The sequence below is a fragment of the Macaca thibetana genome, chromosome 12 (assembly GCF_024542745.1).
Source record: "Macaca thibetana thibetana isolate TM-01 chromosome 12, ASM2454274v1, whole genome shotgun sequence".
Lineage (NCBI taxonomy): Eukaryota > Metazoa > Chordata > Mammalia > Primates > Cercopithecidae > Macaca > Macaca thibetana.
In genome coordinates this window covers 11,154,749-11,177,853 of record NC_065589.1, presented here as the reverse complement: position 1 = coordinate 11,177,853, position 23,105 = coordinate 11,154,749, and the positions used below count along the sequence as shown (strand labels likewise).

The 23,105-nt window shown below is 48.3% G+C and overlaps 1 protein-coding gene and 3 non-coding genes across 6 annotated transcripts in view; all 4 read right to left on the bottom strand.

Annotated features, from left to right (window-relative positions):
• Positions 1–9: 9 nt before the first annotated feature.
• NCL (nucleolin) overlaps positions 10–23,105 on the bottom strand; it is a 405,499-nt gene continuing 382,403 nt past the window's right edge. The window contains exons 2-15 of one of the 3 annotated variants that reach the window (XM_050751103.1): positions 10,126–10,267; positions 9,153–9,269; positions 7,481–7,961; positions 6,616–6,813; positions 6,433–6,519; positions 6,105–6,246; positions 4,924–5,048; positions 4,164–4,287; positions 3,229–3,386; positions 2,265–2,388; positions 1,900–2,033; positions 1,273–1,399; positions 664–887; positions 10–516 (exon numbers count right to left, since the gene is read on the bottom strand). In XM_050751103.1, the coding sequence (XP_050607060.1) occupies positions 440–516; positions 664–887; positions 1,273–1,399; positions 1,900–2,033; positions 2,265–2,388; positions 3,229–3,386; positions 4,164–4,287; positions 4,924–5,048; positions 6,105–6,246; positions 6,433–6,519; positions 6,616–6,813; positions 7,481–7,961; positions 9,153–9,269; positions 10,126–10,143 (2,136 nt within the window). In that variant the 5' untranslated portion in view covers positions 10,144–10,267 and the 3' untranslated portion in view covers positions 10–439. Of the gene's footprint in view, positions 517–663; positions 888–1,272; positions 1,400–1,899; positions 2,034–2,264; positions 2,389–3,228; positions 3,387–4,163; positions 4,288–4,923; positions 5,049–6,104; positions 6,247–6,432; positions 6,520–6,615; positions 6,814–7,480; positions 7,962–9,152; positions 9,270–9,932; positions 10,100–10,125; positions 10,390–23,105 lie in introns of those variants that run through there. The other 2 variants (XM_050751104.1, XM_050751105.1) reach the window with 2 other exon arrangements.
• Positions 1,063–1,199, bottom strand: LOC126933262 (small nucleolar RNA SNORA75). The gene has a single exon (XR_007718501.1). It is a non-coding gene; the product is annotated as a small nucleolar RNA SNORA75 (small nucleolar RNA).
• On the bottom strand, positions 1,709–1,788 carry LOC126933268 (small nucleolar RNA SNORD20). The gene has a single exon (XR_007718507.1). It is a non-coding gene; the product is annotated as a small nucleolar RNA SNORD20 (small nucleolar RNA).
• On the bottom strand, positions 6,326–6,395 carry LOC126933267 (small nucleolar RNA SNORD82). The gene has a single exon (XR_007718506.1). It is a non-coding gene; the product is annotated as a small nucleolar RNA SNORD82 (small nucleolar RNA).

Here is a 23,105-nt window from a genome sequence, read left to right as displayed (position 1 = left end):
AGTAACACGTCTGGCACCAGAGTTGACTTTTAATTTGTCCTAAAGCCGCTGAAGCAAAAACCATAAAACATTCTGCTTTCTTTTCTTTTACAACCCCACGAACGCAAAAAAAAAAAAATAATAACAAAAGAAACAACAACAAAACCCAAACTATTTGTAGGAAAAAATGGTTTTGTACATGGGATGAAACAATATAAATTCAAAACTTACAGATAAGGGTTAGCTCTATCACTCAACTCTTTAAAAAGTTTATATGAATATCCAGTCAAAACCAACACGGTATTGCCCTTGAAATGTTAACTAGACGGATTTCCAAGGAGACCACAGGACTGTATACTGTCTTGGAATGTCCTCAGAAGGCTCTGTCATTGATCAGGTAACAGTAAAAACCCCAGAGTCCTTTCTTTCAAATGGAAAAGGGAAAGCCGAGGGACAGAAGCTATTCAAACTTCGTCTTCTTTCCTTGTGGCTTGTGGTCACCTCCTCCTCCTCTGCCTCCTCGGAAGCCGCCTCGCCCTACAGGGGGAAGGCAAGACACTGTTAAAAGAATAGGTACAAAGTTCCTCCTCCCAGTGATTAGGAACCGTGACAAGGCACGGTCTAAAGAGCATATGCTACGTGGTGTCCAGTAGACATTGAAGTCATTATCCCTGTGTGCCTTACCTCCAAAGCCTCCCCGGCCTCTGCCACCAAATCCTCCTCGGCCTCCTCTGCCACCACCTCGTCCTCCAAAGCCGCCTCTGCCTCCACCACGACCCCCAAAGCCACCTTCACCCTTAGGTTTGGCCCAGTCCAAGGTAACTTTATTTCCATCAATTTCACCATCTTCCATGGCCTCCTTGGCAGCTTTGGCATCCTCCTCACTGTTGAAGTCTACAAAACCAAACCTAGAACACCAAATGAAATTGCCCATTATAAAAAGCACCTACTGCACATGTCCCAAGTTAACGGCACACGCTGGGGAGCCATCCCACAGAAAGTAGCCTTGTTTAGTTGGGAAAAGATACCAGTGACAGAGTAGCTCTCTATGGAAAACTAACTGGTGTGACAGCTTGAACCCCAGAATGTCTCACAAAACAGCTAAATATACCTCTGTAAAGACAGAAGGTAAAATAATGCTAGTGCTGTGAATTCTCTCTTCTTCTCGTGCGAATCCATAAACTGCCACTGATAGACAGAAAGGAGCTCAATGAGAAGACACCTTAGACTCAAGGTCTCCACCGAACAAAAACCCCTTCAAGTGAAAGCAGCACTCATGCTTTCTTCCCTTACCCTTTGGAGGACCCAGTTTCCCGGTCAGTGACTATCCTTGCCCGAACAGAGCCGTCAAATGACTCCTTTAATGTCTCTTCAGTGGTATCCTCAGACAGGCCTTTGACAAACAGAGTTTTGGATGGCTCTGGGGAAGAAAAAAAATTGTGACTTTATGTGAAGTCACAGTTTGTAGTAACACTGAATTTGCACAATGCCTGGTATGACTACTGGCCAAGAATGCTTGTCTTAGTGGAAAAGCAGTGAAAAGCAACTAAGCCAACTAGTCCTTAATTAAAGTAAGGCTATTCTGAGTTTACATTTTTTAAATTGCCACTGTATAGTTGATATTCTGCCCCACATCTTCTATGGAAAGTGGGAGAAGAACCCAAGCAGGTGCTGCCCACTGGATGGGGCAAGAAATCATGGGCAAACTTGCTGCTCTGAGTTGACACAGCTGGATCAGAACTTGACTATCTAGAGGAATCTTCTTGAGATTTCATCAATTATTTCTCAGGTAATCAGTCATCATATCCAGTTATTGTTCACTCAGTAGCAACAGGAAACACAGAATTTGTGCAAAAAATAAACACCAAAAGCACTGAGAGTGCTACCCCCAACCACAGCATCCTATCCAGGTGAACTTACGGCTTCTGGCATTAGGTGATCCCCTGGGTCCTTGCAACTCCAGCCTGATTGCTCTGCCCTCAATTTCCCTTTTATTACAGGAATTTAAAGCTTCTTTAGCATCTTCGAATGAAGCAAACTCTATAAATGCATACCTGAGGATGAACAGTTAATGCTTAGAGTAAGTTACCAAGCACGTGCTCCTTCACTGTCACAAGATGCTGCCAAGCCTTCTCTCAAGTTGGTACCTAAATGACGCTCTTTTACACTCATTTACGTAGCTAAAATTATTTGGCTTTTCTGACAGGATCACATGACCTTACGTTCCTTTAGACCTGTAAGACATATATAGCCTATAACTGATATAAAGGTATTAATTATCTTACCCTTTAGATTTGCCATTTTGGTTCTGGGGTACTTTGATAAAAGTTGCTTTCTCAAATACTTCCTGAAGAGTTTCTTCTGTTGCACTGTAGGAGAGGTTGCTTAAAACCAGAGTTTTTGATTCACCTGCAAATAGAGATGCCACATTCCTAAGACTCTGAAACAGTGGTTCCCAGCTTCGGTCAGAGCAGTAATATTTTATTCCTAAGCATTTCAGTGCTTGAAAGAGTTAACACACAAATACTGATGATGTAAGTGAAATCCACTTTTGTTACTCAACATATTAAGTACTTAGTACATGTTGCAATGTTCTGGTGGTGGTTCTTTATGTATAGGCTGACTACTGGCCTGTTTTCCTAGAACAATAATCTGAGTTCAAAACACACATAGTCGGCCGGGCGCGGTGGCTCAAGCCTGTAATCCCAGCACTTTGGGAGGCCGAGATGGGCGGATCATGAGGTCAGGAGATTGAGACCATCCTGGCTAACACGGTGAAACCCCGTCTCTACTAAAAAATACAAAAAACTAGCCGGGTGAGGTGGCGGGCGCCTGTAGTCCCAGCTACTCGGGAGGCTGAGGCAGGAGAATGGCGTAAGCCCAGGAGGCAGAGCTTGCAGTAAGCTGAGATCCAGCCACTGCACTCCAGCCCGGGCCACAGAGCGAGACTGTTTCAAAAAAAAAAAAAAAACACACACACACATAGTCGAAGTCATTTAAAGTATAAAACATACCTACAAAAAGGAAGCTTGATTTGCCTACTGTATTCCAATGCAAAATGATTTTACAGCTCTCATTCAAGATCGGAAATTACTATTCCAAATAAGAGTATAACTTGGGGTATAATGTCCTTGATCTTCACCTACATTTAAGTAACTTTGATTAAAAAGTATAAACTTATGAAGTACAAAGACACAAAGGAGTTCCCTCCATCAATTCTGGAACCCAGTAACAAGCCTAATTTCTTACCACTCCAAGTGCTATTCTTTCCACCTCTATAGTCTTGATTTTGACCTTTCTCTCCGGTATAGTACAGGGAAATAGATCGCCCATCAATCTCTGTTCCCTGCTTTTCCTCAAAGGTTTTCTCTGCATCAGCTTCTGTCTTAAATTCAATATAAGCAATCCTGCAATGGAGGGAGAAGAACTCATGGTTTTTAAAACCACATTAACACAAATGCTTTTATACCTCAGCAACACAGAACTTGCTTCAGATCTGAATACAATAAATGCCCTTAGTTTTATGCTACTTTTCAATCAAACTTGAGCTTCCCTCTTCCCACTACAGTTTTACAAATACTCAAAATTTTTTCACAGTAACCTCACCTCACTGAACTACTACTCACAAAATATTTGTTGTAAGCTAGGCACATTTCTTGCTCCTTTATATGTATTACCTTGTCTTTTAAAATCACCCTATGGGCCGGGCGCGGTGGCTCAAGCCTGTAATCCCAGCACTTTGGGAGGCCGAGGCGGGCGGATCACAAGGTCAGGAGATCGAGACCACAGTGAAACCCCGTCTCTACTAAAAATACAAAAAATTTGCCGGGCGCGGTGGCGGGCGCCTGTAGTCCCAGCTACTCAGGAGGCTGAGGCAGGAGAATGGCGTGAACCCAGGAGGCGGAGCTTGCAGTGAGCCGAGATCGCGCCACTGCACTCCAGCCTGGGCAACAGCGTCAGACTCCGTCTCAAAAAAAAATAAATAAATAAATAAAATAAAATAAAATAAAATCACCCTATGAGTACGTTATCCCCATGGTACAGATGGGTAATTGAGGCACAAATTTACAGGTTAAACTGCCCAAAATTACACACCTAAGAAAATCAAACCAACATTTCTTTTATAAAGCAGGAATGTGTATTCATGTTAAGAAAACCCTTACATTTCAATAGACAGAACATACCCTTTACTTTTCCCATCCTTGCTGACTAATCTGATCTCCGCAGCATCTTCAAACACTTCTTTCAATTCATCCTGAGTAACTTTGTAAGGGAGATTTTTAGCCAAAAGCGTTCTCGCATCTCGCTCTAGATTAAAAAAACAAAAATGAGCTCCATGGCCTGAAAAACCAAAGGTGGGGGGCAACAACAAAGAGGGGAAAAAAAAAGACATAGCTCTATTCAACAAATAATTTGAGATCCTATAATGTACAAGGCTCTGTGCCTTGGAGATATAGCAGTGTCAACACACAAGTGGTCCTTCCATGTTGTCACAGCTGATGTCAAACTATCCGCTGGGTACACTAGAGTTCAACCTGGAGTAGATGCATATTATTTTTAGAAACAAAAAAGGTGAACGTACCAATTTAAAACATTACAACATTACAACTGTATATAGAGAAATAAAGTAAAGGATGCAAACAGTAATTAGGGACCTAATCTAGTTTCAGTGAAGACCCCTTTACATTAATTTAGGTGCATCTAATAATTCGTGTTCTGTATAAAAGTGCTCTTGCTTGCCTAACTCAAGAATTTACACTGTAACACTAGCAAGCAGTGCCAAGTACTCTTGTAAACACCAGCTCATTTAATTCCCACATTAAGAGGAAACCAAGGGGAAAAAAAAATTTAAAGAGAGGAAACCAAGGGAAATGGGTTACAAAGCATTTTCCCTAGCAGTCTAGCTCCTGAATTTATTGCATAATCTCCTAAAGCCTTACATACCCTTCTTACTGTCTTTTCCTTTTGGTTTCTCTAGTTTAATTTCATTGCCAAAGACTTTCAAACCAGTGAGTTCCAAGGCTTTCTCCAGGTCTTCAGCAGATTCAAAATCCACATAACCAAATTTCCTTCAAGGTGGAGAGAAGGGCAAAATTACAACAGATGAAAACACAAATTGAAATCCACAATATGTATTCTAGACAAATGTGATGATGCAAACAAAGATCACATTTTAAAAAGCACCCCTAATATTAGCAAAACAAAGTCAAGGCTCTGCAAATTGTAGCTACAGAATAAGGTCTCAGTACGGAGATGTGACGTGCACATTCACGTCTGAGGTCATCATCATTAGCTAAATTGCTTATAACAATTCACAGTAGCAGCTGACAAAAGAACACCTGTAAGCACTAATACAGGAGAATCCTGCCTGGATAAAAGCATTCACTATGATGACTAGTCAGGTCTAATAGTTTCAGGTACTTCCAAGAAAATAAACATCAAATTATTATTATTTTAAACTGAGACAGAGTCTCGATCTGTTGCCCAGGCGGAGTACAGTGGTGCGAACTTGGCTCACTGCAACCTCCGTCACCCAGGTTCAAGCGATTCTCCTGCCTAACACCAACACTGGTGCCTCAAGACCCCAATTTAGGCTGGGCACAGTGGCTCACGCCTGTAATCCCAGCACTTCGAGAGGCCGAGCTGGGTGGATCACTTGAGGTCAGGAGTTCAAAACCAGCCTGGCCAACATGGTGAAACCCTGTCTCAACTAAAAATACAAAGATTCGCCAGGCGTGGTGACGTGCACCTGTAATCCCAGCTACTCAGGGGGCTTAGGAAGGAGAATCACTTGAACCCGGGAGGCAGAGGTTGCAGTGAGCCAAGATTGAGCCACTGTACTGCAGCCTGAGCGAAAGCCAGAGTCCGTCTCAATAAAAAACAAAACAAAACAAAAAAGACAAAAAAACTTACTAAGATTATTCTGTGCTATACCAAGTTACGACTGACTGGAAATTGCAATCCAGGGACTCTATAGTTTAATTCTAACTTAGTTCACTAATGCTAATCCTTGAAAACGTTTACACTATTCATGTTTAGGAGTGGCAGGCTAAAGTAACTGTGCTAATAAGGGAAGGAAAAGTATTAACAGACCCATGTGTATGTAATGTGCATGAAGCACTTACCTAGTCATACCAATTCTGACATCCACAACAGCAAGATCATTTTTAGCAAAAACATCGCTGATGCCAGTTTTTAACTCAGGAGCAGATTTGTTAAAGTTTAGGTTTCCAACAAAGAGATTGAAAGCCGTAGTCGGTTCTGTGCCTGTACAAAAAAAGCTGAACTCAGTCTACTTGTGAAGTGTGGTAAAAAGTTAGTTTCCAAAGCAAAATTTCTATACACAGCACATCAGCACACTGCAATGTAACATCATGTTTCAGTATTAAGTCCCTTTGTCATTCATCATTTGTGCTGTTTATCTCCCCCACATCCCCTAATTCTGCAAGTTACCTTCCACTTTCTGTTTCTTGGCTTCAGGAGCTGCTTTCTGTTTGGCCATTTCCTTCTTTCGTTTTCCAGGTGCTTCTTTGACAGGCTCTGGACAAGATGTCAATGTATTACCCATCAATAGCCACAAACACTTAAGTGCCTCCTTTAAACAACTCATGTCAATGTATGTCAGAATCTAATTACCTTCCTCCTCCTCTTCTTCCTCCTCATCTTCATCATCATCATCTTCATCCTCATCATCTTCATCGTCATCATCATCCTCGTCCTCATCATCCTCTTCTTCATCTTCATCCTCAGCCACGTTCTTGGCTTTCACAGGAACAACTTTTGCAGCTTTCTTTCCTTTGGCTGGTGTAGTCTCCATAGCTTCTTCTTCAGAGTCTGAAAGATAAGCCACCTAAAAATTGCAGCAATCTCCCAAAACCAACATCGGTTTTAAAATCTAATGCAATCCTGTCACCATGTTTAGTTAATAGTCATGGCAAGAAGAGATTACTTGGGGCCAGGAACAGTGGCTCACGCCTGTAATACTAGCACTTTGGGAGGCCAAGGTGGGTGGATCACCTGAGGTCAAGAGTTCGAGACCAGCCTGGCCAACATGGTGAAACCTCGTTTCTACTAAAAATACAAAAATTAGTAGGGCATAGTGGTGGTCGCCTGTAATCACAGCTACTTGGGAGGCTGAGGCAGAACTGCTTGAACCCTGGAGATGGAGGTTGCAGTGAGCTGAGATAGCGCGCCACTGCACTCCAGCCTAGGAAACAGCAAAAACTCCCATGTCAAAAAAATTAAAAAACAAAAACAAAACAAAAAAGATCACTAAGAAACAAAATCCTACATTATGAAAAACACTCACAGAATGTGCTGTTGAAATTTTCTCAGGAGGGACAAAAATCATTCATGGGTAATTAAGTCTAACACACAACAGCCCAGAGAATTCCCACAAGGACTCTACTCTCATCTCCAGGTTGTTGTGGAATATGTTGATCCCAGAATCTCAAGATATCTTGCAATCAGAAGCCCAGTAACTACCAAGACAACTCCTTACCATCTTCCTCATCGTCGTCATCCTCATCCTCATCATCTTCATCATCCTCATCATCCTCATCCTCTGAGGCAGGGGCAGCAGCTGCTGCTTTCATCACTGCTGGTTCAATTTCATCTTCATCCTCATCTTCGTCCTCATCATCCTCATCATCTTCCTCACTGTCATCCTCCTCCTCTTCATCACTGTCTTCCTTCTTGGCATTCTTACCATTCTTTGCCCCCTTGGCTGGGATGGCAGCACCCTTCTTACCAGGGGTTGCTACCAATGCTTTGCCTGGTGTGGCTCCCTTCTTGCCAGGTGTGGCAACTGCTTTGGCTGGTGTAACTGTCTTCTTGGCAGGTGTTGCTGCTGCCTTTTTGCCTGGAGTGACAGCTGCTTTCTTGGCTGGTGTGGCAACTCCAACCTTTTTTGTTGGGGAAACTACCACCTTCTTTGCTGAGGTTGCAGCAGCCTTCTTGCCTTTCTTCTGAGGTATGACAACCTTGAGAATAAATGAAAACCAAACCAGTAAGTCCAGCCCCACACCCAAAAAGATAACCATGGTCCCAGTGAGTGTTAGATTCTGGCAATGCTTCTGGTTCAAGACCACATGCACTAGACACATGTTAGCATGTTAAACTCCAGGCTTCTGTTATGTTGTCTTAGGTCAGAGCCCTTATTATCAGGTGAATACCCAGCCATAAAGAACCCTTTTGAACACTTAAAATACCTCTGAACCAGACCTCTGAATTCTTGCACCTCATATTTTCCCAAACCCCAACTTTCTCATCTGAAAATGGTAATAGTATCATATTACACGTATAACAATAATGAATTGCTATGCGTAAATTATTCAGAACCTTACACCTAGGAGGCTCCAAGCATTAACGTATTAAATCATTTGGGGCTCCTATGGTGGATGGCAGTACTGAGTCCAGTGAAGCTCAATTCTTGGGACCTGAGATAAAATGAAGATCAAATAGGCTAAACATAACTATCCCTTACAAAACTACCACACATCAAAGAGTGAGCATGTTAGTTTGATAAAAGCCATCGTTTAGCTACATGAAAATCCCATAGTTTTATTAGGCAATGTGTGGAAGAATAAAACTTTTATTCAATTCTCAACGAGAAACCTGAGCACAATTCAGTGCTCAGATGTCTTTACAGTGAGCAAATAAAAGGCCAGGACTGCCAAAGAGTAAAGAGGGTCAATGTTAACACAAAGAGGTGGCAGCCCTCAGTCTACACCAAAGATAACTATAACGCAGTGAGTAGAATTACAAAGTTTATATATAATGGAATGGAGACCAATTAATCTTAATTGGAGGCTAGGAAAGGAATCTGGGAAGGTTATCCTCAGATCTGAATACAATGCCCAGCTCTGCATGTCGGGGTGAGGCTAACATGTTGAAACTGGAAAAATTTAATGATTTAACACAACAAATCACACTCCTTGCCCTGCAGAGGCACATGGAAAGGAGATCCCCAGACCTCTTGTCTCAAACTCACATTCAAATACTTAGCCAAATGACACCTTGACATGTCAGTGAAGAGCTTGTGAAACCACCACTACAATAGGACATACCTGGATGAATAAAATCTTATTTTAGCCACAGACATCCAATTTCATGTCTTAACTCTCCATTGTTGTAGTTTTAACACAATTCTGCATTAAGCTAGATAAAATTACCTCTTCTCCACTGCTATCATCATCTTCATCTTCTGACATTTCTTCATCTTCACTATCTTCTTCTACCTCCTTTGGAGGAGGAGCCATTTTCTTGGGGTCACCTTGATTTTTACCTGCCTAAAATGGACACAAGTAGGTCATTACACCTCCACCTCAACATTTCAGGCCATTCATATTTTGCCATTACTGTTCATAGTAAAACGCCATCATCTCTCCTTTCTCAGATCCATTTCTCATAGTGCCAAACAGCACAACATCAAAACGAGTCCTGATGGCAATGCAAGATGGACTACTCTCAACCGCCCACAATTTTCCTCCCGGGCTTCACAAACAGAAAACCCGCCCGAAGGTAAGAAGTAACTACCTTGGTTTTCTCATGAACATTATGCTTTTCCCAGCAAGACAACCCCGCCCCTTAAAGAGGCGGCGCGGCCACGTGGGGGTACCTGGTAGGCCACCACGTGCCCGAAACACGGCGCAAAAGGCACGCGGCAGAGCCACCTTCCGGGGCCCACCACGTGTCGGCTTGCCAGGCCAGGACTCCGACTAGGGCCGATACCGCCATTTCCTGGCGCAAGGCACCGGTGCCTCTGGAGATTCCAGGACCCACGCGGCGCGGCCCACGTGGCAGGCCGCGCTCCCGGGCACGTGCGTCAGGAGTCGGGTCCCGACTCGTATGCGTCGCAGGAGTTTGGTCTCATCTCCCCACCCCGGGGCCCAGCGCCCCCTCCCCGCGCTCAGTGACTCCGTCTTTCCCGCCGCGTTCGCCGCCCCCAGCACCTGCAGAAGCTCTTCACCTCGCCACCAACTAGCCAGAAGCCGCGAGACCTCCCCACTAATCGCGCGAGACTTCCCGCAGCATGGCGCCCTAGAACGCGCCCGGGACTGCGCGCAGGCCCTCCTCCCCGCGCCGCCGCGCTCGCCCCTCGGAGAGCAGGCCTAGACGTCTGCGCTCGCGCTCAAGGCCGTTTACCTTCGCGAGCTTCACCATGATGGCGGCTTATGGCGGCGGAGTGTGGAGCGGAGAAGTGGCGCAGATGAGTCCAGAGGAAGCCAAGCGACGGCGATGGCGGCCGCGGGTGCTGAAGATCCCGGAGCACGTACACTCGAAGGCCAGCGAGAGCTCGAGACTGAGGCGAAAGACTGAGCCTGCCCAGTAATCGCCTGTGGAAAGGCGACGACGGCGCCCTCGTGACTCCGTGCCGACCAACCAGAGCTCGCGGCAGTCCCCCTGAGCCAATCGGGAGCCTCTAACAGAGAACGGCGCGGGGCGGGGAGTGGGCGGGCCGAGGCGGCCACGGGAGGGGGAGGGGCTGGCAGCCGTGCCGTGGGGGCGGGGCTCGCTTTGTGCAAGGCCGGCGCTGATTGGGCCGTGGGCGCGCGGGTCCCGGCCTGCGCCGTGGGACTGGCGTTTTTGGCGCCGGCTGTGAGGGGACCTCGGGGGTGGTGGAATCGGGCGGTCTAGGGATCTCCAGTGTGGCTGGCTCCCTAGGCTCGGGCAGCCTTGGAGTTCCTCAAAGACCCCGCGCGCGGCCCCGGCACGCACTCACGCCGGGGCTCCCGGTGGCCCTGGAGAAAGAAGCCCGCCAGCCCCGGAAGTTCAGGGACCGCGGAGTTCCCGTTGGCCCTTTCGGAAACACAGCTCAGCCCTGCTTGCCCGCGAGCATGGGACTGGAGACACCCCCGGCTGCAGGCAGCCTCCTGAGAGCCATTAATAAAGGCAGTCGCGGGTCTGTGCGAGGTTTTTCTGTGAGAAATGCACGAACCTCCCCTACCCCACAGAACCTCAGGCGGGAGATATTTCTCGTCATGGAGAACGGCCTCGGAGAAGTAACTTTCTGGCCTCACAGGGCAAGGAGAGGGGCCTGGGCGGGCCGACCGCAAAGCCGGGCCTTTGACCGCCCACAGGTTCCCAGGTTGTTATTTGCGTCGAATGCGCCAATTAAGGTGGTGGCTGCTAAGTCAGTGTCACCAGATGGCTCGGGAGCAGGTCGAGAGCCACCGGCAGGGTTCCCCGGCGGCAGGGCGAAGGAGGCCGGAGTGACTTCCACGGTTAGCTTTGAGGGTGGGCCTCCCTCGATGCCGGGCTTAGCAAACCAGAGCATTTCCCTCCGTCCAGGGCCTGCCTGGGATCCATCCAATCCATGGGTCCAGGTATGGATCCATCCATACCTCATTGTTCCTACAGAACCAGGATACCTGCAGCTACGGCTGTACTTGTTAAAAATCACCTCAGGCGGGGCGCGGTGGCTCAGGCCCGCAGTCCCAGCGCTTTGGGAGACCGAGGCGCATGAACCGGGGAGTCGGAGATTGCAGTGAGCCGACATCGCGCCACTGCACTCCAGCCTGGGCGACAGAGCGAGACTCCGTCTCAGAAAGAAAGAAAGAAAAGTGTTTGTTAAGGCCAGGCGCGATGGCTCATGCCTGTAATCCCAGTACTTTGGGAGGCTGATGCAGGAGGATCGCTTGAGTCCAGGAACTTGAGACCGGCCTGGGTAATATAATGCGACCCTGTCTCTACAAAAAAATAATAATTAGCGGGTGTAGTGGCACTCGCCTGGAGCCCCCAGCTACTCGGGAGGCTGAGGTGGGAGGATCGCTTGAGCCCAGGAGGCGGAGGTTGCAGTGAACCGAGATGGCGCCATTGCACTCCAGCCTGGGCAACAAGAGCAAAACCCCATCTCAAAAAAAAAAAGAAAGAAATGAAAATTATTTGTTAAATGAGGAAGTATTTAGGTAGAAGCAGCAGCAGGGAGAGCTGGCATGGCTCAAGTGGCGTTGCTTTGGAGTTAGTCTGGGGCAGCAAAATAGCAATATCTAACACTTTATAATGCTGATTCAGTGCCAGGCGCTCTTCGTATATTCATTCACTTACTCTTCAAAATAACCTTTCCAAAAAGTTATCACTGTTTTATAGAAACTGGGGCATAGAGGTAAATTAACTTGGCCAGGGTCACATAGCTAGCAGTGGAGGTGTAGGATATAAGTGAAGACACAGCTGTGTCGTCCCAGTTTCTTTTTTTTTTTTTTTTTTTTTGAGACAGAATCTTACTCTGTCACTCAGGCTAGAGGGCAGTGGCAGGATCATGGCTCGCTGCAGCCTTGACATCCCCAGTTTTATCAATCCTCCCGCCTCAGCCTCTCAAAGCACTGGGGTTATAGATGTGAGCCACGTCTGGCCTGTTTGTTTTTTTTTTTTTTTTTTTTTTTTTTGAGACGGAGTCTGGCTCTGTCGCCCAGGCTGGAGTGCAGTGGCTGGATCTCAGCTCACTGCAAGCTCCGCCTCCCGGGTTTGCGCCATTCTCCTGCCTCAGCCTCCCGAGTAGCTGGGACTACAGGCGCCCGCCACCTCGCCTGGCTAGTTTTTTGTATTTTTTAGTAGAGACGGGGTTTCTCCGTGTTAGCCAGGATGGTCTCGATCTCCTGACCTCGTGATCCGCCCGTCTCGGCCTCCCAAAGTGCTGGGATTACAGGCTTGAGCCACCGCGCCCGGCCTGGCCTGTTTGTTTCTAAATGCTTTTTTGTTTTGTTTTGTTTTGAAAACATGAGTTATTTATTGAATTGTAAAGTACACACATAGTGCAAAATTCAAAAGATTCAAACAGATGCACAGTAAAAAGTCTCCCTCCCCTCCCTGTCCCCTAGGCCTCCCAGTCTCAAGGCAGTGCCAGTCTCTTGTATGTCCTTCCAGATTCAGTTGTATGTGCAAATAGACAAGTCTATTTATTATATTTAATACAAATGCTATCATATACACTGTTCTGAACTCTCCTTATTTTGTGTTAACTATATGTGTCTTGTAACTCATCCTACATCAGCACATGTAGAGCTGCCTCATTCTTTTTAATAGCTACATGGCGTTCCTTGTGTGGAAGGATCACAATTTATCTAGTCACCATTGCTGGACATTTAGGGTTGTTTGCTATGTTTGGCCATTACAAACTGCTATAGCAAATATTCTCACTTGCTTTATTTTACACAAATCATATCTGTAGAACAGCTGGGTCAAGGGTATGGTCTTTTACATTTTCATAGATGTTCTCCCAAGTGCTGTCTTTGGTTGGGGTTTTCCATGGCGGGTCCAGCCAAGAGCGATACCACCTCCTCCAGCCAGCTCAGGTTATCTGTTGCCCCTGAGCTCCAAGGCTGGGAGACAGTGCTCCACGTTTTAGCAGAGGAGGAACTAGATGGTGGGGAGAGGTTTGAGCATGGCTGTAATTCTTGTGGGGAGTGTGACTAGTCTCACATACCAACCCAGATGCTCCAGGGGTACCACTGCCTTGAGTGGCTACTGGCTGCTTCTTCAGGCCTGCATGGACCCAGCCCAACTCTGCCTGCTGCTGTGGCCTGGCTGCTCCCCACGATACCTGTGTAGTGAGGCACCCACTTGGGGCACCCATGGGCACTTCTGGCCCCTGAGACCCATTTGGCCATAGTGGGCCTCATACTTGTGCTAGAGTCTGACAGCCCACTGGAGGGGGTCTGCAGGCTTCCAAGGATTACCTCCACTTCCCAGGACTGGGCTTCTAGGAACTAAGTGTCTCGGTTAGGCTCCAGCTAGCCAAGAAGAATCACATTGGGTATTTTAAAAAGGGGGAGCTTAGCGCAGGGACGTGGTGACATGAGGGATAGAAGTGCTGAGAAGTTGAGGGGACTGAGCAGGAAGCGGCTGCCCTCTACTCCAGGCTCTTCCACTGAAGGCTATGATAAGGGCCCGGGCTGATGCCAGGGAAGCTTCAGAAAGTCAGGAGGTGGGGTCATCCTGTGTCTCCCCTGCTTCTCCCCCTGAGTTGCAGGTGAGGCTGGCCTGACCCAGCCAGCATCCAGCTCACAAAGCCTGCAGGGTGAGTCCCTGCCATGGAGGCCGAGCAGGGCAGGGCTGGACACCCCAGCTGGCCGGGAGGGAGTTCACAGCCTCAGCTTCCAGAGCTTCAGGTCTGCCTGAGTGCGGAGGCCTGGGGTGTCTGCTGTGAAGTTCCTTTTACCAGCCCAGCCTCCTTCTGTCTTTTGGGTTCGCTGAGGCCTTTGGATACTGCCCAGAACTTCCCCAGCACTTTCCCCCAGATGTCAAAGGGGGAACCTAAGTTCTTCCTCCCTTGCCAGGCCTTGCTTGGTGTGTTAGCAAGTCTTCCCCTGCAGGAGGTACCTGTGCCTTGGGGTCCCAGGGGCCAGAGCCAGAGAACCCAGTCTTGTCTTCCTGAGGCAGCCCGAGAAGCTTCACCTGTTCACCCACTGGTAGAGTCAGCCCCTTGCCAACAACCGCAGGCCCCTGAGTCCGCTGGAGGAGGCTGTTATGGGCCCCAGATCATCGCCATTCCAACTTCCCTGCTGCACCTACCAGGCCTCTCCATCCAGGAGGTTGGGCCCTGCTGGAGAGAAATCTGTGATGATGCAGATTTGGGGCCTCCAGATGCCCGGCCCTCCCAGCAGCCGCCCTGGTAGCAGCCCCAGCTGCTAGCCCAGATCATCTTCCAGGAGCTCCTGACCGCTCTCATTTCCCTCTCCCCAGCCTCTATGCCAAGCCTCTTCCCTCAGGCACTTCATCTCTCCTTCTCTGCCCTCCCTGTCAACAGAGTTACCCTATCTTCTCCTTCACAGGGAAGGACAGACCTCCCAGAGGGATTCCCACCCTCTGATTTACATACATTCGCAGACAGCCTGAGCTCTCCTGGCCACCACAAGGCCCCAAGGAAACCAGAGTCTTTCTCTGTATCACCCTTTCCCATGTGCCAGCAAACCCCTCCTCACCCCCTCCTGGGGGTCCCACTGCAGTGATCTCCTCAACTGCCACCCGCCTTTTTTTTGTTGTTGTGTATTGGGGGGTGTGTGTGTGTGTGTGTGTATATGTATGTGTGTGTGTTTAGACTCACTCTGTTGCCCAGGCTGGAGTGCAGTGGTGTTAACACAGGCTCAAGTGATCCTCCCATCTCAGCCACCCAAGTAGCTAAGACTACAGGCATTTGCTGCCACGCCCAGCTACTTTTTGTATTTTTTGTTTATTTGTTTGTTTTTGAGACAGAGTCTCACGCTGTCGCCCAGGCTGGAGTGTAGTGGCATGATCTCGGCTCACTGCAACCTCCATCTCCTGGGTTCAAGCGATTCTCCTGCCTCAGCCTCCCGAGTAGCTGGGACTACAGGTGTGCCACCATGCCTCACTAATTTTTTTTTTTTTTTTTTGAGACGGAGTCTTGCTCTGTCGCCCAGGCTGGAGTGCAGTGGCCGGATCTCGGCTCACTGCAAGCTCTGCCTCTCCGGTTTACGCCATTCTCCTGCCTCAGCCTCCTGAGTAGCTGGGACTACAGGCGCCGCCACCTCGCCTGGCTAGTTTTTTGTATTTTTTAGTAGAGACGGGGTTTCACCGTGTTAGCCAGATAGTCTCAATCTCCTGACCTTGTGATCTCCTGTCTCGGCTTCCCAAAGTGCTGGGATTACAGGTGTGAGCCACCACGCCTGGCCTGCCACCTGCCATTCCAATACCTCCTTCCCTTCCATTGCCTTTTGTAGGAACAAGCTCCTGGGAACAGTTGACAACAGTTGCTCCCAGCTCCACCAGGGACCCCCAAGATCCCAGCCCCTGCAGGTGCCCGCCAACCCTGCCTCCTGCAGACACGCTGTTTGTCGCTAGCCAGAAGGATGCCTTGCAGACCTTATCTCTCATCTCTCTTGACCCTTCTGCAGCTTCTGTCTCTTGACCGCATCCTCCCTTGGAGCTTCCCCTCTGCCTCCCTGACGCTTCTCTCTCCTGGCCTCCTTCCTCTTTGCCTACCTTCTTCCTTTCTCAAAGAGTGTTTCCACCTTTCTCTTCCCTCGACATTCTCTCACTGGTAACACCCTTATCCAGTGGCCTCAGCTACCATATGTGTGTACCCCCCCCACTTGGGGCTGCTCCTCCACAGCGGCTCCACCTTCCCATGGACAACGCCATCTGAAGGTGCCCAAATCAGGGTCTCTTCAGGAGCAACTTCCTTCCTCATTAACCCAGTGGCTTGGCAGACATCTCCCTTCGGTGCCCTATAAAACTTCAGACTCCAAGTAGAGTGTCCCACTCTGAATTCAGCCTCTTCCTCCACCCCTGAACTACTACCGTCTTTCCTACCTCAAAAAAGGAGAGACAGCTCCCAGCTTGCCTAGCCAAAAGCCAGGACGTTGTCTTAGTCTGCTGGAACTGCTATAACTTTAGACGGGGTCCTTTATAAACAACAGAAATGTGTTACAGTTCTGGAGGCTGGATGTCCAAGATCAAAGCACTGGCAGATCTGGTGACCGTGAGGGCCTCTCTCCTAGACGGTGCCCTTTTTGCTGCTTCTTCGAAGGCAGAAGGAGCCCATAGGCTCCTGTGAGCCCTTTTTATAAGGACATTAATCCCATTCTCAAGGGCGGAGCCCTCAGGAGCTAATCACTTCCCATAGGCACCACCTCTTCATACTCTTGTCTTGGGGATTAGCTTTCAACATATGAATTTGTAGGGGACACCAGCATTCAGATCGTAGCATTGTCTAGACCCTGGCCTCTCCCTCAGCAACCAGACACCCCGGCCTGGGCTTTGAGTGTCTTCAGAGTGGGTCCACTCTGCTTTCCACCGCCCCTCTCTTACTGCCCCTGCTCAAGTTCCCGCCTGGATTAACCCAGCCGTTCCCAGTCAGCCACCCTGACCTGTCTTGCTCTATATCTTAACCTACCACGTGGCAGTCACATCAGTTTTCCTCAGCAGCAGATATAAACACATTCTTTTAATGAAGGGATTTCAGTGACTTCTGACAGCCAGCAGGAGAAAATCCAAGTGCCTCAACCCACTGAAAACCCCTCCCTGAGGCCGGTGGCTCACTCCTGTAATCCCAGCACTTTGGGAGGCTGAGGCAGGTGGATCACGAGGTCAGGAGTTCAGGGTCAGCCTGGTCAACATAGTGAACCTCCGTCTGTACTAAAAATACAAAAATTAGCCAGGTCTGGTGGCAGGTGCCTATAATCCCAGCTACTCGGGAGGCCAAGGCAGGAGAATCGTTTGAACCTGGGAGGCGGAGGCTGCAGTGAGCCGAAATCGCACCACTGCACACCAGCCCGGATGACAGACCGAGATTCTGTCTCGAAGAAAACCCTTCCTGCTGCAGAGAGGGGTCTAGGGTGAGGTAAGGCACTTGCCTCAGGCACAACACTTAAGGGACACCACAAAAATCATCAAAAATAATATTTCAGTGCAATATTATTTAATTACTGGGGAAAATCCATGATGAACAAAAAAGTCAAATTGTATTTATTTTATTATTTTTGAGGCAGAATCTCACTGTGTGGCCCAGGCTGGAGTGCAGCGGTGCCACTTTGGCTCACTGCAATCTCTGCCTCCCGAACTCAAGGGATCCTCCAACCTCAGCCCCGCAAGTAGCTGGGACTACAGGTATGTCCCACCACGCCAGGCTAATCGTTTAATTTTTTTGTAGAGATGGGGTCTTGCCATGTTGCTCAGGCTGGTTTCAAACTCCTAGGCTCAAGTCATCCTCCCTCCTCAGCCTCCCAAAGTGCTAGGATTACAGGTGTGAGCCTCTGTGCCCAGTCAAAATCGGAATTTTATTTTATATGTTTTTTCCCCTCCTCCGAGACAGAGTCTCACTCTGTTGCCCAGGCTGGAGTGCAGTGGCGTGATCTCAGCTCACTGCAACCTCCGCCTTCCTGGCTCAAGCGATTACCCTGCCTCGGCTTCCCACGTAGCTGGGACTACAGGCACCCACCACCATGCCCGGCTAATTTTTTTTTTTTTGAGACGGAATCTGACTCCATCACCCAGGTTGGAGTGCAGTGGTGCAATCATGGCTTACTGCAACCTCCGCCTCCCAGGTTGAAGCGATTCTCCTGCCTCAGCTTCCTGAGTAACTGGGATTACAGGCACCCACCACTGCGCCTGCCACCACGCTTGGCTAATTTTTGTATTTTTAATAGAGACAGGGTTTCACCATGTTGTCCAGGCTGGTCTTGAACTCCTGACCTCAGGTGATCCACCCACCTCAGCCTCCCAAAGTGCTGGGATTACAGGCATGAACCACCGCGCCCAGCCTAAAGTCAGATTCTTTTTTTTTTTTTTTTTTTTTTGAGACGGAGTCTAGCTCTGTTGCCCAGGCTGGAGTGCAGTGGCCGGATCTCAGCTCACTGCAAGCCCCGCCTCCCGGGTTCACGCCATTCTCCTGCCTCAGCCTCCCGAGTAGCTGGGAGTACAGGCGCCCGCCACCTCGCCCGGCTAATTTTTTTTGTATTTTAGTAGAGACGGGGTTTCACCGTGTTAGCCAGGATGGTCTCGATCTCCTGAACTCGTGATCCGCCCGTCTCGGCCTCCCAAAGTGCTGGGATTACAGGCATGAACCACCGCGCCCAGCCTAAAGTCAGATTCTTAAATGAACACAGATCACTATCACTGACATTTCTTTTGCCTCAGGATGTGCTGTGGCTTGCACAGCACTGTCACTGATTGTGTCATTTAAAATTTGATATTTTGTTCATCATGGATTTTCTTGCATTAATTTTTATTTTTAAATATTGCACTAAATATTGATCACTGACTTTTGGGACCTTAAACTCTGTATGCAAGACAACTGCCTCACTTGTCTCACCCTAGCCCTGGTCCTGTGCCCAGACTCCAAGCCAACTGGACTATCCGTCTTCTTCCAGGGGGCCCTCTGGCCTCTGTCGCGCCTCCACCTCTTCTTGTACTCCTTCCCCTGCCCGATATGACCCCCTCCATCTCTGGCCTCCTGGTTGTCCTTCAGGACTAAACCACCTTCCTGGGGTCCTCCCTGTAATCCCCAGGCTGGGTCAGGTCCTCCTCTTTGTGCTACTGCACCAGCTGCACAACACTCATGGGTAAGCATGCTCATGGGTGTCTCCCCACTCCACTGTGAGCTGCTGCTTTTTTTTTTTTTTTTTTTTTTCCAAGAGAGGTGGGGCCGGGTGCAGTGGCTCATGCCTGTAATCCCAGCACTTTGGGAGGCCGAGGCGGGTGTATCACCTGAGGTCAGGAGTTGGAAACCAGCCTGACCAACATGGTGAAACCCCGTCTCTACCAAAAATACAAAAATTAGGTGGGTGTTGTGGCATGCACCTGTAATCCCAGCTACTCAGGAAGCTGAGGCAGGAGAATCACTTGAACCCAGAAGGCGGAGGTTGAGGTGAGCCGAGATCGTACCATTGCACTCCAGCCTGGGCAACAAGAGCGAAAGTCTGTCTCAAAAAAAAAAAAAAGAAGAAGGAGAAGGAAGAAAAGAGAAGAGGAGGAAGAAGAAGAAGAGGAAGAAAAGAAGAAGAGGAAGAAGAGGAAGAAGAGAAGAAGAAGAAGAAGAAGAAGAAGAAGAAGAAGAAGAAGAAGAAGAGGAAGAAGAAGAAGAAGAAGAAGAAGAAGAAGACAGAAAATAACAGTTGTTGGTGAAGATGTGGAGAAATTGGAATCCTTATGCATTGCTGGTAGGACTGTAAAATGGTGCAGCTGCCAGCGAAAACAGTAAGGCAGTTCCTCAAAAAATAAAAATAGAAGGCCAGGCGCAGTGGCTTATGCCTGTAATCCCAGCACTTTGGGAGGCCGATGTGGGTGGATCACTTGAGGTCAGGAGTTTGAGACCAGCCTGGCCAACATGGTGAAACCCCATCTGTACTAAAAATGCAAAAATTAGCTGTGGATGGTGGCGATTGCCTGTAATCCCAGCTACTCTGGAGGCTGAGGCAGGAGAATCGCTTGAACCCGGGAGGTGGAGGTTGCTGTGAACCGAGATTGTGCCACTGCACTCCAGCCTGGGTGATAGAACGAGACTCAGAAAGAAATAGATAGAGAGAGAAAGAGAGAGACAAAATAAAGGAAATCCAATCCAACACACACTACAATGTGGATGAACTTTGAAGACATTGTGCTAAGTGAAATAAGACAGTCACACACACAAAAAAAATACTGTATGATCTCACTTAAAGAAGATATCTAGAGTAGTGAAACTCAAAGAAACAGAAAGTAGGATAGTAGTTGCCAAGGGCTGGGGAGATGGGAGGTGTTTAATGGGTACACACTTTCAGGGGTGTTTTTTTTTTTTTTTTTGAGACAGAGTCTTGCTTAGTCGCCCAGGCTGGAGTGCAATGGCGCGATCTCGGCTCACTGCAAGCTCCGCCTCCCGGGTTCACGCCATTCTCCTGCCTCAGCCTCCCGAGTAGCTGGGACTACAGGCGCCCGCCGCCTCGCCCGGCTAATTTTTTGCATTTTTAGTAGAGACGGGGTTTCACCATGTTAGCCAGGATGGTCTCGATCTCCTGACCTCGTGATCCGCCCGCCTCGGCCTCCCAAAGTGCTGGGATTACAGGCGTGAGCCACCGCGCCCGGCCTTTTTTTCTTTTTTGAGACAGTGTCTCACTCTGTCACCCAGGCTGGAGTGCAGTGGTACAGTCCTGGCTCACTACAGCCTTTATCTCCCAGGCTCAAGTGATCCTCCCACCTCATCCTCCCAAGTAGCTGGGACTACAGGTCTGCACCACTACGCTCATCTAATTTTTTCTTTCTTTCTTTTCTCTTTTTTTTGGTAGAGGCAAGGTCTCTGTATGTTGCCTAGGCTGGTCGTGAACCCCTGGGGACTCAAGAAATACTCCCGGGCTGGGCATAGTAGCTCACGCTTGTAATCCCAACACTTTAGGAGGCCAAGGCGGATGGATCACTTGAGCTCAGGAGTTTGAGACCAGCCTAGGTAACATAGCAAAACCCCTTCTCTACAAAAATTACAAAAATGTTGCCAGGTGCAGTAGCTCACGCCTGTAATCCCAGCACTTTGGGAGGCTGAGGCGGGTGGATCACCTGAGGTCAGGAGTTCGAGACAAGCCTAACATGGTGAAACCCCATCTCTACTAAAAACACAAAACTTAGCCAGGCGTGGTGGCAGGCACCTGTAATCCCAGCTACCGGGAAGCTGAGGCAGGAGAATCGCTTGAACGTGGGAGGCAGAGATTGCAGTGAGCTGAGATTGTGCCATTGCACTCTAGCCTGGGCAACAAGAGCAAAACTCCACCTCAAAAAACAAACAAATACAAACATTAGCCAGGTATAGTGGCACATTCCTGTAGTCCCAGCTATTGGGAGGCTGAGGTGGGAGGATGGCTTGAGCCCAGGAGACGGAGGTTGCAGTGAACTGAGATGGGGCCACTGCACTCCAGCCTGGGCAACAGAAGGAAAAAAAAAAAAAGAAAGAAATCCTCTCACCTTGGCATCCCAAAATGCTGAGATTACAGGCATAAGCCACTGTGCCCAGCCTGAGAGTTGCAGTTTTGCAAGATGAAAAAGTTCTAGAAATAGGTTACACAACAATGTGACTATACTTAACACTACTGAACTATATGCTTAAAAATGGTTAAGATAGTACATTTTATCAAAATATTTATTTCATGGATATATCTAATACCACATATAAAATTTTTTTTTTTTTTTTTTTTTTTTTTTTTTTTGAGACGGAGTCTTGCTCTGTCACCCAGGCTGGAGTGCAGTGGCCGGATCTCGGCTCACTGCAAGCTCCGCCTCCTGGGTTCACGCCATTCTCCTGCCTCAGCCTCCCGAGTAGCTGGGACTACAGGCGCCCGCCACCTCGCCCGGCTAGTTTTTTGTATGGCGCGGTGGCTCAAGCCTGTAATCCCAGCACTTTGGGAGGCCGAGACAGGCGGATCACGAGGTCAGGAGATCAAGACCATCCTGGTTAACACATATAAAATTTTTTAAAGATAATTTAGTGGTGGCTCACTCCTATAATCCCAGGACTTTGAGAGGCCAAGGTGGGCAGATCACTTGAGGTCAGGAGTTCAAGACCAGCCTGACCAACATGGTGAAACCCCATCTCTACTAAAAATACAAAAATTAGCTGTGTGTGGTGGCTGTAATCCTAGCTACTCAGGAGGCTGAGGCAGGAGAATTGCTTCAACCTAGGAGGCAGAGGTTGTAGTGAGCTGAGATGGCACCACTACACTCCAGCCCGGGTGACAGAGCGAGATTCCATCTCAAAAACAAAACAAAACAAAAATAATAGTAATTTAATTTTTTGCATAATAAATACATTCAAGAAACCAAAAAGTATAAAAGGTGCCAGGTGCTGTGGTGTGCCTATAGTCCCAGCTACTCAGGATGCTGAGGCAGGAGACTAGCTTGAGACCAGGATTTCAAGGCTACAGTGAGCTAGATCATTCTTTTTTTTTTTTTTTTTGAGACAGAGTCTTGCTCTGTCATCTAGGCTGGAGTGCACTGGTGTGATCTCGGCTCACTGCAGCCTCCGCCTCTCAGGTTCAAGCAATTCTCCTGTCTCAGCCTCCCGAGTAGCTGGGATTACAGGCATGCACCACCACACCTGGCTAATTTTTGTATTTTTAGTAAAGACGAGGTTTCACCATGTTGGCCAGGCTGGTCTCGAACTCCTGAGCTCACGTGATTTGCCTGCCTCAGCCTCCGAAAGTGCTGGGATTACAGGTGTGAGCTACCATGCCCTGTCAAGCTAGATCATACCTGTGAATAGCCACTGCATATAGAGATAACTCATCTCAAACTAAAATAAAATAAAATTTAAAAAGAGTTAAAAGTCTCTCTTGCACTTGTCTCTTCGATTTTCCTGGTTCCTACTCCTCTACCCTGTCCAGGTAACTGCTTTTAAAAATGTGTTAATGAGCTGGGCATGCTGGCTCATGCCTATAATCTCAGCACTTTGGGAGGCCGAGGTGGGCGGATCACTTGAGGTCAGGAGTTCGAGACCAGCCTGGTCAACATGGTGAAACCCCATTTCCATCCAAAATACAAAAATTAGCCAGGCACAGTGGCATGCAACTGTAGTCCCAGCTCTGTAGGAGGCTGAGGCAGGAGACTCACTTGAACCCGGGAGATGGAGGTTGTAGTGAGCTGAGATTGTGCCACTGCACTCCAGCCTGGGTGACGGAATAAGACTCTGTGTCAAAATAAATAAATAAATAAAA